Source organism: Pelodiscus sinensis, chromosome 6 (assembly GCF_049634645.1).
Source record: "Pelodiscus sinensis isolate JC-2024 chromosome 6, ASM4963464v1, whole genome shotgun sequence".
In the NCBI taxonomy this organism is placed as follows: domain Eukaryota; kingdom Metazoa; phylum Chordata; order Testudines; family Trionychidae; genus Pelodiscus; species Pelodiscus sinensis.
Window position 1 is genome coordinate 114,769,436 of NC_134716.1, and position 15,290 is coordinate 114,784,725.

A 15,290-nucleotide genomic window follows, 5' to 3' on the forward strand; every position below is an offset into this window, starting at 1 on the left:
ATGAATGCTAGAGGAAACTTTACTTGGCCCAAAATTCTTAAAAAAGAGGAAATGTTATCTGAGTCTTTGAGGGAAGCTTGTGGCATTCAAAGGGAATTTGTACAGCTGGAAATTTTAATCCATGCTATATCCTGTTCACTTGCATATGGGAGAATTCAGCCTTTGTACCTGCCTTGCCTGCTAAGTTAAAATTAGAATACTGACATTTGAGCTGTACTGGGTCTCAGTTTTTCAGGGAGAAGTATATTTAACTTTGGATGCACTTGAAAATAAAAATAAAATGGGAAGTTAAGGATCTCAAGTTTCTCTCCATCTTAGAAACTCTGCAAACAAACAAGTTGCTAAGGCACACTTCTCTAATCTATCTAGAGATTTTAGTATGTAGCCACATTACTCAGGAGCTCTCAAGTTGCACATTATTAAGCAGATATATTTGAATCCTAAGAAATTATTCCTCTCCTAATTAATTATGGTTAATAGATCAATGAGAAAAACATCCATCCATTAATAGTGAGGATAAAGAACAATCTATTGCTCAAATCCTGCTTTTCTTTCTGGCACACATATTCCCATTAATTTACCATAAATTAGTATATATAACCCACGGGTTATACACACTTTTACAACCCTCCTTTTCCCCCGCGGGGTATACAAGGTTATTTTTACCCATTAGAATTGGGTCAGCTCCGCTCCGCTGCACGGAGGGCCTGACGAGCTTCCAGCATGCCTGTGCTGTGCTCTCTGTTCCCACGCCCAGAGGAGGGTGGGTTGCACTTGGCTGCAGCTGCGTGGGGCCTGGGTGCAAGTGCAGCTCCCCTCTCGCAGGCCGGCCAGCTTGCCTGCACTGCACTCTCCGTTCCCCCCTGGTATGTGCAATTACAGTGAATTAGCCTATAGAACCCGTGGGTTATTGACATCCACAGGTAATCTAAGGTGTTTGGTTTTTTTTACACGGCAAAGAAAAACCGTGGGTTATACATGAGTGTGGGTTATTGAAGGATATGCATGTGTTCATTTTAAACAAAATGTGGTTTGGAAAGTAGGTATTCATAAAGAAGCATGCTGTGGCTCACCACCCTAGGAACAGTCTAGAAAAGGCCAAGGGGAGGGGAGTGAACTCAACATGTGGAGTGGAGAAGTACAAGCATGTGACAAACAAAGCCATATATGGAAAGGTTGAATCTGATTGGTTTATTAGTTTGTGTTATGTAACCTGTTATGTAACTGCCATGTGCTATAAAACAGCAAGGGGACGGGCTCCTTGCTGAGGGGCTCCCCCTTTGTGCACATTGAATAAAGTCGTTGTTAAATTGAATTGAATTGAAGTATCGAAGACCCTTGATTCTGCCCAGCACCTGAATCTCTGGGAACCACAAAATCCCAACAGTTATATATGCTAAAACATGGTAATTCTAATGGCACGAGTGGCCAGATTTTAAAAAGGGCTCAGAATCCAGCTTCTTTCATAAAAAAAGGAAGAGACTGGAGGGTAGGAAATGTGTTTGTAGAGAGAATAGGCTTTGGCCCCATACCAGTTGCTAAGAGAAATTCAGCACAAAATATGCACAAGTATTTCACATACACCACTGTATTTACATAATACATACCATGGTTCCACAGATTTGTTTTGGCAGTAGGGGTGTGGGGTGTACTTTAACTAAACTTGCTTCTTCTCAATGTAGAAGAGCACCATGTGAGTATTTGCAAGATACAGCTTTGTTTCTAGAGTGAGTATCACCCCTGTATGCAGATACTGTAAGATATCTGAGGGACACTTATTAGGTATCTGAACTAATACAAAGAGGTGGCCCTTTCCTGGAGATGTGTACCTGCATACAGTTGGGCTGAATGAGACCCATTTTCCTAGAGATGTGGTAATGTGAATATTTGTATACAGGCAGTCCCCGGGTTACGTACAAGATAGGGACTGAAGGTTTGTTCTTAAGTTGAATTTGTATGTAAGTCAGAACTGGTACATATTGTAGGGGAAACTCTAGCCAAACATTTCTCCAGAGCTCAGTTTTATTCTCCCACACCTCACTTCCCTCAGTCCTTTATTCTCAAGCTGAGGTGTCTGCTGAGAAAAGCCGCTCCGCATCTCCCTTGTCTGCTGGGTTGGGCGCTAGCTTCGCGTCTCCCTGGTCTGCTAGGGGGAAAAGCAGCTAGTGCGGGGTTGCCTCACCCCGTTTGTAAGTAGGGATCCGATGTAAGTCGGATCCATGTAACCCGGGGACTGCCTGTAAATGTGCTTATGCCGTACTTAGTTTTTTAAATCCTATCCATTTTAAAACAAGTTTTTATGTTAATTTTTCTTGTTTGTATTAGCATCAATGTAATAGGAAGTGGACAGTTTCATAAGTAGCAGCTGTATTTTAATAAATGCTTTAAAAAGTTAGGCACCTAGAAACCATGCAGCATTGTTAGCATTTCATAATCCATGCTAAAGAAGTGTATCTAGGGTCAAATTTTCAAGAGTGCTTAAGTGGCTTAGGAGCCTACATCTCATTTTCAAAAGCGACTTAGCACTTAAGCACCTAAAGTCTTAGATACTTTTAAGATGTCTGAAAGTAGGACTTAGTTTTTATTTTGATTGAATCATTCCAGTTTAGAAAAAGTTAATCACTGTAACTCCTGCTGTGTAGATGCAATTATACTGATAAAGTAATTCTTATATCAGTTATATTGATAATGTTTCTTTTGCATAAAATACTTTCTGGGACTCCAAAACATGTCATTTTAACTAAGTTTATTGCATAAAACATGATTCTGGTATGAAGATGTTTACATAAGTAGGAAAACCTGGTATTCTCATTTATGTCACAGAACATCTGAAAAAGAACTGTTAAGCCATGCCTGAATCTAGAGAACTGACTAAATAGAAGGAACAAGCCCATAACTAGAACTTATTTTATCTCTTCTTTGTAATTACTTCTTTCTCAAGTAGATCATACCTTGGATGAAGATTTTAAAATCATATACAGGCTTATAAAATTTCCCTACTGTATTAGTTAAAATGGCATGCTACTGTCATTTTCTTTACCTTTGTTAATACCTGAATGAAAATTTTAGCTCAGTTTGTTACTATGCACTCCAGTTACTGTACTGCTCATATTGTACAATGAAAGCCAGTTTCATTGCAGGTTCTTGGCATACCCTTGCTTATGTTTCAGACACTAGCTGAGAATGTTCAAAAATGCTGAGCACAAAAAGCCCAAGGGAGTGGGAACACTTTGGTTGGCCCTAGGTAGCATTTTTTTTTTTGTCTACAATACCCACAATTTTAATTCGGAGACAATTTAAATCTACAGTTTCCTTTAACAGTTAGGGAATAGAGTCAACCATTTATTTGTGTGAAGAATTTTCATTGACATCAGTGATCTCTTCAAGCAAAGAGATGTCAGGTCTAGTCAAATAGACCAAGGGTTTTTAAACTCTGGGTCACAGCTTGTAAGGACAAACCACTAGCTGACATCGAGATGCTTTGTTTATCTGTGCCTCCTGCAGGTATGGTAACTGCAACTCCCATTGGCTGCAGAGTGCCATTCCAGCCAATGGGAGCTATGGGAAGCAGTGTGAACTGGGACACCACTTCCCACAGCTCCCATTGGCTAGGAACAGCAATTTGTGGCCAGTGGGAGCTGTGATTACACATACCTGCAGAGGTACAGGTAAACAAAGCGTCTTGTATCCAACTAGAGGCTTGCCCTTACAAGCTGCGACAGAGTTTGAAAACCCTGAAATATGCAACAAATCTTGCAGACCAGATGATCCTGGCAGTGCCTTGTAATCTTATGCTTCTATACAATACAGTAAGCATACTAATTTGAAGTATTTCTGTATATTAGTGATGAATAAATTTATTAAATGTGACAGTTATCAATTTTATTAGTTTATTTATGCAATAGTCCTTTTACATAAAATCATTTAAAGAATTATTGAAAATATTTTATACAAAAGTTCATGAGAGGTTGAGAAGCTAAAAAAATGTATTTTATATGCCACTCACATTCATAGAGGTTTGTAAATAAGTGGCAAAAATTGCAAAATTATATTTTAAGACTCACGACTAAAGAATCTGAAGTTTTAATTTGGAAGATTTCTGCCTATACAGTTAAGATTTCCAGTATTGATCACTTAACTCCAGAAAGACAAGTTAAAGGCATTGCATTTCCTTTTAAAATAAAGTTATTTAGATTTGCAGTAAAGTGTTTAGATAATCAATATATATTTTGCTTTGCCTCAATATGACTCTATGATTCTTACACAAATTTGAATAGTTGTATTTATGTAAACCAAACAAAGAGTTTATTTTTATCCATTTGCTTAGGTAGCCGCATACCTATTCCAGTTAAGGCAGTGAGTTTGACTAGTAATCTGCTTTTCCCTCTTCCCCATGGTAGCAGGTATCTATTTGGCCGAGTTAATAGCAACACCATTCTATAATGGCCCATTTCTTATAGGTGCAGAACACCTTCAACTGCCATTGAAATTGATGAGAGTTGAGGACATTAAGCATCTTGCAGAGTGGAGAATTCAAAGAGAAACACTCTAGTAAGTATATCCAGCACTTAGTCATTCTCCAGCAACCAAGCATGACACCTTAACAATGCAACTTCTTTCTTCATCTGGAATCTGAGGAACCAGTTTGGATACCTGAAGCCCTCGCTCACAGGCCCTAAACTCACAGTCCAACAGCAAGCTAATTTGTGTCATATTATAGAGCTAGATGCTACTTCTGCTTTTTCCCTGGAATTTCTATTGTCATAAAATCCTCAGCTAAAGTTACTTCTTGACCATTTAACACTGATTCAGCTTGTCTCTTCAGTGCCATGACATCAATATCTCCTTCTCCAATTTGACCAGCTGGTTTATACCTCTGACTGAAGTGAGTCAGAACCAATTTCTTAACCTTACACAACTTTGCAAACTCAGCTGCCATTTTTGGAGTGCTATGACCATGCTCTTTGGCCTTGTCCATTTGGGTGTCATCCAGCGTGGCTTCATGAACTAACAGATCTGCTTTGTAACAAAGTTTCATTGCTTCATCTCCAACAACGCCTGAACAGTCACCTAAAATACAAATTTTTCTTCCAGGAATAGGCTCATCCAAGACATCTGAAGGAGAAATGATTACTCCATTTTCTAAGACAATCGTAACACCATTCTTCAGTTTCCCATATATAGGGCCTGGCTGAATTCCTAGAAGTTAAGTCAAAAGTTTTAGTATTTTGAAAATAAACACAGCTCATAGTTCAATATAGTATCTGCCAAATTTTACACTTAACCTATTCTTAAGGCATTGTTTTCTTACAAATTAAGTACTAAGATGTAGCAAATTGGAATTTTTTTCTGTACTATTTTTATGACTCCTACGTTCACCTCAGTTTCCCTCTATACACTGCATTGCTATCCAGTGAGGACAAAAGGGTTAAACACTGCTTGTACACAGGAGACATAGGCACATATCACCTTGCTGTCTGAGTGGAGTAAATAACCATTAAGGAATAAGTTGAAACTGATCCAGATCAACAGAGAGAGTTCAGAGACACAACTGGTAGTACCAAAGGTAGTATAATCACTTCCTCTCAGCAGGGAAGCTTGAGAAGAAACCCAAGCTCCGGCAAAAGGGCTCTGAACTCAGGGGCCCTGCCTTAAAAAAAAAAAAAAAAAAGATAGTCATGTCTATCAAGGAATAAAATAAGGACTTCTGGGTTGGAGGAAGCTAGCTCTCTACTAAGGAAATCAGAGAGAGTGCCTGAAAATGGAGTTCCCTATAACATGGCTGGTGAATTGTAGCTTCATTAGAATGGACTATTCTTTAACATTTATGTATGCTAACTTAAGGACTTCCAATATTGTGTTTCAGCTGACTCTGTTTTTGAAAGCACTGTTGGGGTAACACTGCAAATACCAATTGGGGTGCATTAGTCCCTGAAGGGTGTACAAGTCTCTAACCAGGAGTTGGATTCACTGAGTAGAACTCAGTGGTATGAAGCAAGAGTTCTAAAGCCCCAGAAGTTCATTAGAGAGAGTGCTTGGCCTATGCTGACAGAAAAGAGTGACTTCTTGGAGTCTGGCACAAGAGTCTGTTCAAAAACTGGTGGTATAACACCAATCCTGTGGATCTATGATTTACAAAAAACTAATGTTACACTTATTGCATACTCCAAGAGAACAAAAACTTTTAATTTGAGTTAAGTTCTAACAATAGATTTTAAGTTGTGTATTTTGAAGATGATACACTAGATCCAGTTTTATGTTCTTTTTCTCTGTAAGCCTTTAATGAATGTGCTGACAGGACGAGCTGGGTTTTTACTCTTCTAATGATCAAAACCGTATGCATTTGCAGGGGAGACAGTTCTAGAATATGAATACCTATCTCTTTTCTTGTGAAGAATAAAGTGGTCAATTTCAGAATGTATTACAGACAGAGATGCACACCATTCTGATTTAGTAAGCTTCTTTGAAGGGGTTTTTAGAAGACACTCCAGACATTAGTGAAGAATATAGTTCGGTCACAACTCGTAGCAGTATGAATCAGCTGCCAGCCTGAACACTTTGTATACTTGAATATCTATCATCTATTGATGAATCCATTTTCAACAATTATAGTATAACACATGTGCTTACAAATTATCAGAATAGGTGCCTTAGAAATGTTAATAAGGCATTTGGAAGTTAATGTAACCATATAAGAAATGTAGTTAATCATATATCTTATTATGACTTTAAAACTGCACTAACTGCACCATAAGCACATTCAAGAATAGATTTTAAGAAACAATATCCACAAGTTATAAGAATTAAAGGAAAAAATAAATGAAGGTACTCACCAAGGTCTTTTAGTTTCTGTGCATTGAGTTTACCAGTCCGCTGCTGCTCCTCCACTAAAAATCCAAAGGAAGGAATGCGATGAAATAATCGAAATGCTTTCATAACAAATTGCTGATTGTTGACCAGTGTGTAGGCGTTTTCTACAGGATCCAGATGAAGTGTTCTCCCTTGCACTTCTTTGGAAATCACTTCATCTCTGTCCATATAAGATAGTTCTTTAAATTCTTCTGTAGGGCACTGATCTGGTGTAGGTACAAGTTCATGAACTACATATGGAAAGAGAAGTTGTGTGTGGGAGAGTTCCAGAGTTCTCCAAATGAAGTTTCGTAGTCCTAATGGTCCGTAGATATCAACAGGTTGCTTGCTTGTCGTAGAACTACTCTGAAGATTAATTGTGCACAGCAGACCAGGAAGACCAAAAAAATGGTCCCCATGAAGATGAGTTATAAATATCTTAGTAATTCTGCCTATGAAGAAATAGCAGTACGTGACAATTACGCTCAGAGCAGCAAAATTACAGACTGTTAAAATGCATTTATTTTGTAGGAAATTTATAAAACAAAAATTGTGAATTAATTTATTTGAACAAAAAACAAATCAAGAAGTGAACTTTTTTTAAATTAAAATTTTTAACTTCTCATTTTTTGGATGAAAATTTGAATAATCTGAACCAAAATTAAACTTGTCACTGTTTTTGTTTCGCCAAAAGACATTTTTGCCAAAAGTTTGTGTGATTGAAAGTTTAGATCAAAATTAATTTTAAGAGCAAAGAAACTAGAAAAATTGACTAATATACCTTTGCTGTATTAAAATGCAAACAAGTTCTGGATGGAGACTGCACTTTATCAGACTACATGAAGACCATGGGCCAGTGAGAACCACCAAGTGAATTTCTACATTTGTTCTAGTTTCTAATTTCATTCCAAACATGCGAAGAGGCACTTCCACAAGCTACATATTGCAACTTACAACTAAGATTTCATGTACTCCATAGCAAAGCGACAGTACATTCTGGCATAGAATACTGGATTTTCTGCGGCACCTTAATTTCAATTTAAGAGGTTTAGCCAGTTGTTTCAAACTGCTTGCAGACTCAGAACATGGCAGGGCATAGCTTAAATGTAATTCATTTTTGGAACTTATAACCACAAAGGCTAAAAATTTGTATTAGATTAAAGCTTATGTTTTAGAGAACAATTTTGCAACAAAGAGTGATAAGGAAAGATTCCATAGGAACTTCAAAAGGTCCCTCCTAAAATACAGTACGTAGAGATGTTCATTAACATGTCAAGAAGTGATAAAATACACCTAAATAAAAAAGGTATTGCATATAAGGATGCTAAATATTGGTTAATTTACTAGTCAAGTAGTTGCTGGAATTTCCATCGACTATTCGACTAGTTGATAGGCACTTCCGCATTCCTCCTTTGAAATGTACAAAAGCACCAGCAGGGTATCTTGTGTATTTCAACATTGGAACTCCACATGCAGCCCGAGCCAGTGGGAAGTCCCACTGACTCCGGAGTCCACGCACTTTGAAATGTACAAGAGCCCAAGGGCTCTTGTGCATTTCAAAACGAACGTGCCCAAGTGGTGGAGCCCGGAGTCAGCAGGACTTCCTGCTTGTCCCGGGCTGCACGCAGCATGCCAGCTTTGAAATGTACAAGAGTCCCCAGCAGGGGCTCTTGTGCATTTCAAAGTGGAAGTGCCCGCATGGAGCCTGGCGTTAGCAGGGGACTTAAGCGTCCCCCACTGTCCCTGGGCTTCATGTGGCGCTGCCACTTTGAAATGCTGCGCGGACCCAGGGTCAGCTCGGGACTCCCCAGCTGATCCCAGGCTCTGTGTGGCAATTCCACAAAACCTGGGGTCAGCTGGGAACTCCCTCACAGAGCCCTGGATCAGCTGGAGACTCCCCAGCTGACTCCAGGCTCCACAGAGTGCTGCTGCTTTGAAACGCCGCAATGCCTCTGTCTGATAGAGGCAGCAAATGGGGGAGGGGAAGCGACTAGTTGACTCGACTATTCGATAAGCATTTAGTTATCGGATAGTCGACTAGTCCTTAATATCCTTAACTGCATTTGGACTGTATGAAGTAAGATTTCTGTCTTAGGATAACAACTTTCAATTGCACTGACCTGCTTTAAGATGACTTTTCATAAACTGTGTTTGAGTTCCCTCTCCACAATCAAATAGCCAGCATTCTCCTTCACTACGAATGACTAAAGCTGAAGCTCCTCTTGTTGGAGATGGATATGCTGAGCCCGTTCCCAGAAAAGTTATATCCATGGACATTTTGTCCACCTAAAGCAAATACATCATTGTAAGTCTATTGCATGGTTATTCTGCGGAGGAGGAAAAAACCACTAGTTGTGGCTTTACTTTAAATAAAAGGTATCAAACTCATTCTACTGAGAAGATCAAATCACATATTTAAATGTAATCCATGGATTTGGGTATACATTTAGAACTTCCCCTTCCAATTCACAACCTATCTCCCAGAGATGTCAATGAGAGGTTTACACAAAGATCAAGAATTGAATATGGCCTTTATTTAGGAGAGAACCTTATTGTCCACTTCAGTATCAACTGGAAGGATAGTCTCACCTTTAAAGTTTCTAATATTCTTGCCTTGTGTCTCCCTTCCCCATTTCTCTCTTCCATTTGCGTGTTTATATTAATTTTCTCCTTCAACAATACCTAGGTCCCAATGTCATGGACTTCTGCCCCCACCCCACTCTTCCCTTTCTAACTGTACATACTAAAATGATTAGTAATTAATGCTTACATTTAAAACTCATTGTTAACCTCAGTCAAGATGCTAACACAGCTAAAGGGAACAGGGAATTTCACACCTTAAAAGTCATTGTCAGAAAGACAACACAACATTGGTTTATGTTCACTTTGCATTTGGAATAGAAGTATCTCATAACAATAATGATGGCTAAATATTTATTTGGGCCTTGTCTACACTAGAAAGTTAAGCTGGTGTCAATCAGGGATATCCATAACTCTGCACAGCATAGTTAAGGTGACTTAACCCTCATCACTAAGTCAAGGGACTTGTCCACACTTAAAATACTACAGTGGCATAGCTGAGTCACTGTAGCTTTTCAGTGTAGACACTATGTATGTCGATGGCAGGGGTTCTCTCAGTAGCATAGTCAATATATCTTCCTGAGAAGCAATAGCTAGGTCAACCAGGAACTTAGATCACCTTAACAACGTCCCTCAGGTATGTGGATTTTTCACACCTCTGACTGACATAGTTAAAGTGTCCTAACTATCATGTCTCTAGGAGGTGGAATACTAACACTAGAGAGTCCCTCCTCTCAATGTTGGTACTGTCTACACTGAAGTGCTACAGTAGTATAGTGCTGCTGAAGCATTTCCAGTGTAGATAATTGGCTTTAAAATGAAAGCAGAGATTCTACAAAAATGTTATGTGGTATGCAAGCCATATGACACTGATGAGTGGGTCAGCTGTTTGACACACCTGTTTTAGAGGGCAGTATTTTGTACAAATAGCTATCATAAGTTACTTTTGCTTCTCCTTTACATTATCAGAAGGAAGTTGTCTTTTGTTTATATATATGGTCTGCATCTATGTAAGACTTGCATGTTCCATTAAAAGCAGTCAAGACTTAGCAGAATATTCTAAACTGTATTTCTAATTCATGTTGCATATTTGCAGTCTCTTAAAAAGTTAATTTAAAAAGTTAATTTTCAAAATTTATTTTCAGACTTTTCCACAGCCTTGTAAAGTATGCAAGTTGTGGGTATTTCAGCATTTAAGTCTTTTCCCTAGAAAGGGCTGAGGGAGAAAAGGAAATCTAATCTGTCTATTAAAGCTACTTCAAAAGGTATTAAAATAAAAATACCTCACACAGACAACCACATTTCATTATACCAGAAGAGATGAACCATTTAGGGTTGCCAGATGGTTTCAACAAAAATACCGGACACACTTGACATTACATCACAATCTACATTACATCTTATTTAGAAAATACCGGACATTTGTATTTTCTCAATTTGTTTTCTGAACAGAAAGCTCAAATACTAGACTGTCCGATTCAAAACCAGACACCTAGCAACCCTAGAACCATTATTTCCTAAAAAGCTACAAAGATTTTCATTATTTCACTTCACTAGTCCATTACCTCACCATATTAACAGGATTCCCTGCAGAATGGTGGAACATAGAGCTATGAATGTCTCACCAGTTATCTGGTTAACCCTTAATGGATGAGGTTTACTGGCTAAGGTTAACCGGCAGGAGCTGGAGCAGCTCACTGCGTTTCATGGACAGGGGCCTGTTCCAGCCCCATGGGGCTCCCGCCATAGGCACGGGCTGCTCTAGCGTCCTGGCCAGAACAGCCTCTGTCCATGGCAAACCCAAGTACCCAGCAGGCAGGGGCTGCTCCTGCCGAGAGTTGCTTCAGCCCAGCAGCAGATGGGGAGGTACTATGGCCTGGCTGGAGCGACTCCTTGCCCACTTTCCCCTTTAATACGTTAGCTGGTTAAACATATTGGTTAACTGGTTGCTTTTGTGGAAAAGCATCCATGCCAATCTAGACGCTCTTTTCTGAAAATGCTTTTAACGGAAAACTTTTCCGTTAAAAGCATTTCCGGAAAATCATGCCAGTATAGACGTAGCCACTATGAATAAGTTTAAGCTAGAAATGAGGTTTCTAGCCATCAGCAGTTTCTGGAACAACTTGATAAGTTTATGAATGGAGTAAGTTGTAATAGCAGGTGACTGGATCGGTTTACTCAAGAGGTCTTTTCCAATCTTATGCTCCTATGACTCTGAAATCTACTGCCTTAAATTCTCCCTGCAGTTTCAATTCTTCACTTCCTATAATAAGCAGATTCTGTGGATCACAGAACCTTTTTCAGAGAAGGCTGCATCTCAGTTGTGGGGAACAGATCTCTGTACTTGTTTATAGAACAGATTTCAGATCCTTCAGGAAGAAACAACATAGAAGTTTATAAAGAGCCATACTTTTATGGTATTAGTACAAGCCTTTTTCCCCTCACATCTTTACAGGCACAACGGTCAATCATTTTGAAAATGGAGGAAGTTAGACTGCACACCGTACCAGAAAATGGCAGCATCCCACTTGAGAGACAATGGTGTCTGAGTCAGTGTTTTCCCCAATAGAAACCTAAGAATTACAGCTTATATGCATCTCCAACCTACTCCTCTCCTAAGCTACACAGCTGAGAGAGAAGATCACAACAGTATCTTTAAAACTCATGCGATTACAGGAACCAACCTGCTTTTCTGTGGGTTTTAAATGCTTTAAGGGGTGTTGTACCTATATTTACACCACTGTGTGGATAGGAAGAGTCCAAATACCATAGACATTCCAGCCACGGAATCAGCCACCCTACCAGTCCCTGTCCTCTTTGCACTCCGTGAGGAAGAATGACCCTGTGAAAACCCTAGTGCAGTGGTTCTCAAAGTGTGGTCCATGGACCACTAGTGGTCCACGGCTGTCTTGCAGATGGACCATGGGTTCAGGGCTAGGGATGTAAGCGACTAGTTGACTATTAGATAAGCTTAAATTTATTGGCTAGTCAACTAGTGAAGCAAATAGTTGCTTCCTCCCCCCTCCTCCCTCTCCCAGACACAGGCAGCAAGGGGAGGCAGAGAAGGAGTCAGTGCTGGGGGGAGCCAGCTTAAAAACTGGTTCCCCCCAGCACCATTTCTGCAGGGACCAGGGGAGGTAGAGGCACAGCGGAAAATGGAAAGAGCGGGGACTGTAGCAGTCTCCACTCATATTGGTTCTGCTTTTGAAATTTACAAGAGGAGAGTGAGCCTCACTGGCCAGATGTGGTTTGTGGGAGGAGGCGGCAGCTCCTTGTGCTGATACTTCCCCCGCAGGAGGAATAGCAGCACATTAAACCACTCACCCAGAGGGCTTCCCCGCTGTTCCCCTTGGCTGGAATCATAGCCAATGGGACCAGCTGGGGGGGCGGGGGGGAGGGAGCAGAAAGTATGGAGCCATTCCTATCTCCTTGATGCCTAGACCCCGCACACCCATCCCCTCCCAGAAAAACCCTGCCCCCCCCCCCCCCCCCCAGCCTGCTCTTGCATCCAACCTCCCGGCCAGACCCCAGCCATCACGGGTGGTGGGCTGCAGAGAGGTGTGCTCCGGTCGGGGTGGGCCACAAAGCTTGAAATCCTCTGCCCTAATGGATCCAGCCTTCGTCACATGCCACGGTGAAGGGCCAGCCCCGGAGGGCCCCGCCCGCTTGGCACCCCAGCCTGCAACGGGGGCCCGGGCCCAGCCGGCTTCTCTCACACACACGTCCATGAAGCAGCGGCCCCCGAGGAGCCAGCCGCAGCCTTTTCACGCCCCTGGAGGACGGGCCCGGCCCCCGCACGCCCCGCAGGGTCTCCCTTGAGCCGCACGGGCGGGACTGGGGCCTGCCTCTGCAGCAGCCCAGGCGCGCGCCGCCCCGCCGGGAGCCGAGCAACGCCAGGCCCCCACCTGCGTGTCCCGCTGCGTCACGAGGAAGCGCCGCCACCGAGAGGCCGGGGGCGGGGCGCCGGGACTTGGAGCCCTGCCCACCCCGGGCCGCGCGGTGAGGGGGCGGGTTTTGGGGGCTCACTAGCTCCCTCAGCCAGTGGCGGGAGGGGAGGAGCGGGGCGTGATCGCGTGGGGCGTGGTAGCGGGAGCAGGAAATGGAATCGGGAGAAGTCAGTGATTGGCGTGGATCAGGGAGCGGGGTTGCTGTCAGTGACGGGTGTGGAAGATGGAGGGGGTTGGGGTCAGTGATGGGCGTGAGAGGTGGAGGGGGTTGGGGTCAGTGACGGGTGTGGATGAGGGAGGGGGTTGGGGTCAGTGACGGGTGTGGATGAGGGAGGGGGTTGGGGTCAGTGACGGGTGAGAGGTGGAGGGGGTTGGGGTCAGTGACGGGGGTGAAAGATGGAGAGTGTTGGGGTCGACGACAGAGGTGGGAGATGGAGGGGGTTGGGATTAGTGACGGGGGTGAGAGATGGAGGGGATTGAGGTTAGTGACTGGGGTGGGAGATAGAGGGGGTTGAGGTCACTGACGGGGGTGGGAGATGGAGATGTTTGGGGTCAGTGACTGGGGTGGGAGATGGAGGGGATTGAGGTTAGTGACTGGTGTGGATGAGGGAGAGGGTTGGGGTCAGTGACGGGTGAGAGGTGGAGGGGGTTCGGATCAGTGACGGGTGTGGATGAGGGAGGGGGTTGGGGTCAGTGACGGCGGTGGGAGAGGGTGGGGTCAGTGACTGGGGTGAGAGATGGAGAGTGTTGGGGTCGACGACAGAGGTGGGAGATGGAGGGGGTTGGGATTAGTGACGGGGTGAAAGATGGAGAGTGTTGGGGTCGACGACAGAGGTGGGAGATGGAGGGGGTTGGGATTAGTGACGGGGGTGAAAGATGGAGAGTGTTGGGGTCGACGACGAAGATGGGAGATCGAGAGGGTTGGGATTAGTGACGGGGGTGAGAGATGGAGGGGATTGAGGTTAGTGACTAGGGTGGGAGATGGACAGGGTTGGGGTCAGTGATGGGGGTGAGAGGTGGAGATGTTTGGGGTCAGTGACTGGGGTTGGAGATGGAAAGGGTTGGTGGCAGCGGTGGGAGATGGAGAGAGTGGAGGCTGGTGGGGGCGTGGCAGCGACTGGAGAAGTGTGTGATGGAGAGGTTGGTGAAGGTAGTGGAGGAGGTCAGTGAGTAGGGGGAAGGTGGCAGAGGGGGGATCAGTTACTAAGATTGGATGATGGAGAGGGTAGGGGAATAGGTTGAAATGGTGTGTGATGGAGAGGCTTAATGGGCAGGGAGGGGTGTGACAGAGTGTTACCAATTGAGGTGGAATGGTGTGGAGTGGTGGAGGGGGTCAGTGGGTGGATGGCTAAGGAAAAGAGTAGGTTCTGACACTGAAATAAGCTTCTCCAACATCAGATTTGAACTTCTATGCACCTTCTTCATAAACAGTAGCCCAAGGGCTGATTTGCAGCTCTGAATGTTGGCTACAAACACCAGGCCTCATCATGCCTTCAGTGAAATCCATGGGGATTCATGGTGACCAGTGGTAAGGGTTGGGAAGAGCAGTGTAGCTTAGCGCTTTGTGGAAGAACCCTGAGAGCTGCAGGAATAGCTGGTTTCAGGTTTTATCCTTCCTACTAAATAGATGAAATGTTAACCCTCATAGTTATGTTGCTGTAAATCCTAGTAGAGACCTAGGTTTTACCAGGAAGTAGCTACTCAAAGTCAGTGCTAGCTTCCCTCACTAGTTTATTAATTATTGTTACTTGTATTATCATAGCACCTAGTCATCCCAGCCACAGACCAGGACATAATTGTGCAATGTACTGTATAAACACAGAAGAAAAAGGAAGTATCCACCCTCAAAAAACTTACAAGAACATAAGAATGGCCGTACTGGGTCAGACCAAAGGTCCATCTAGCCCAGTAGCC

General features: G+C 42.9%; 1 protein-coding gene across 1 annotated transcript; it reads right to left on the reverse strand.

Moving 5' to 3' along the window:
- Positions 1–2,731: 2,731 nt before the first annotated feature.
- Positions 2,732–12,796, reverse strand: ELAC1 (elaC ribonuclease Z 1). Its single transcript, XM_075932659.1, has 4 exons — positions 12,754–12,796; positions 8,970–9,135; positions 6,834–7,301; positions 2,732–5,199 (listed from the first exon to the last, which is right to left on the reverse strand). The coding sequence occupies exons 1-4, from the start codon at positions 12,790–12,792 to the stop codon at positions 4,730–4,732; spliced, it is 1,143 nt and encodes a 380-aa protein (XP_075788774.1). The 5' UTR covers positions 12,793–12,796; the 3' UTR covers positions 2,732–4,729.
- Between the last annotated feature and the right edge of the window lie 2,494 nt (positions 12,797–15,290).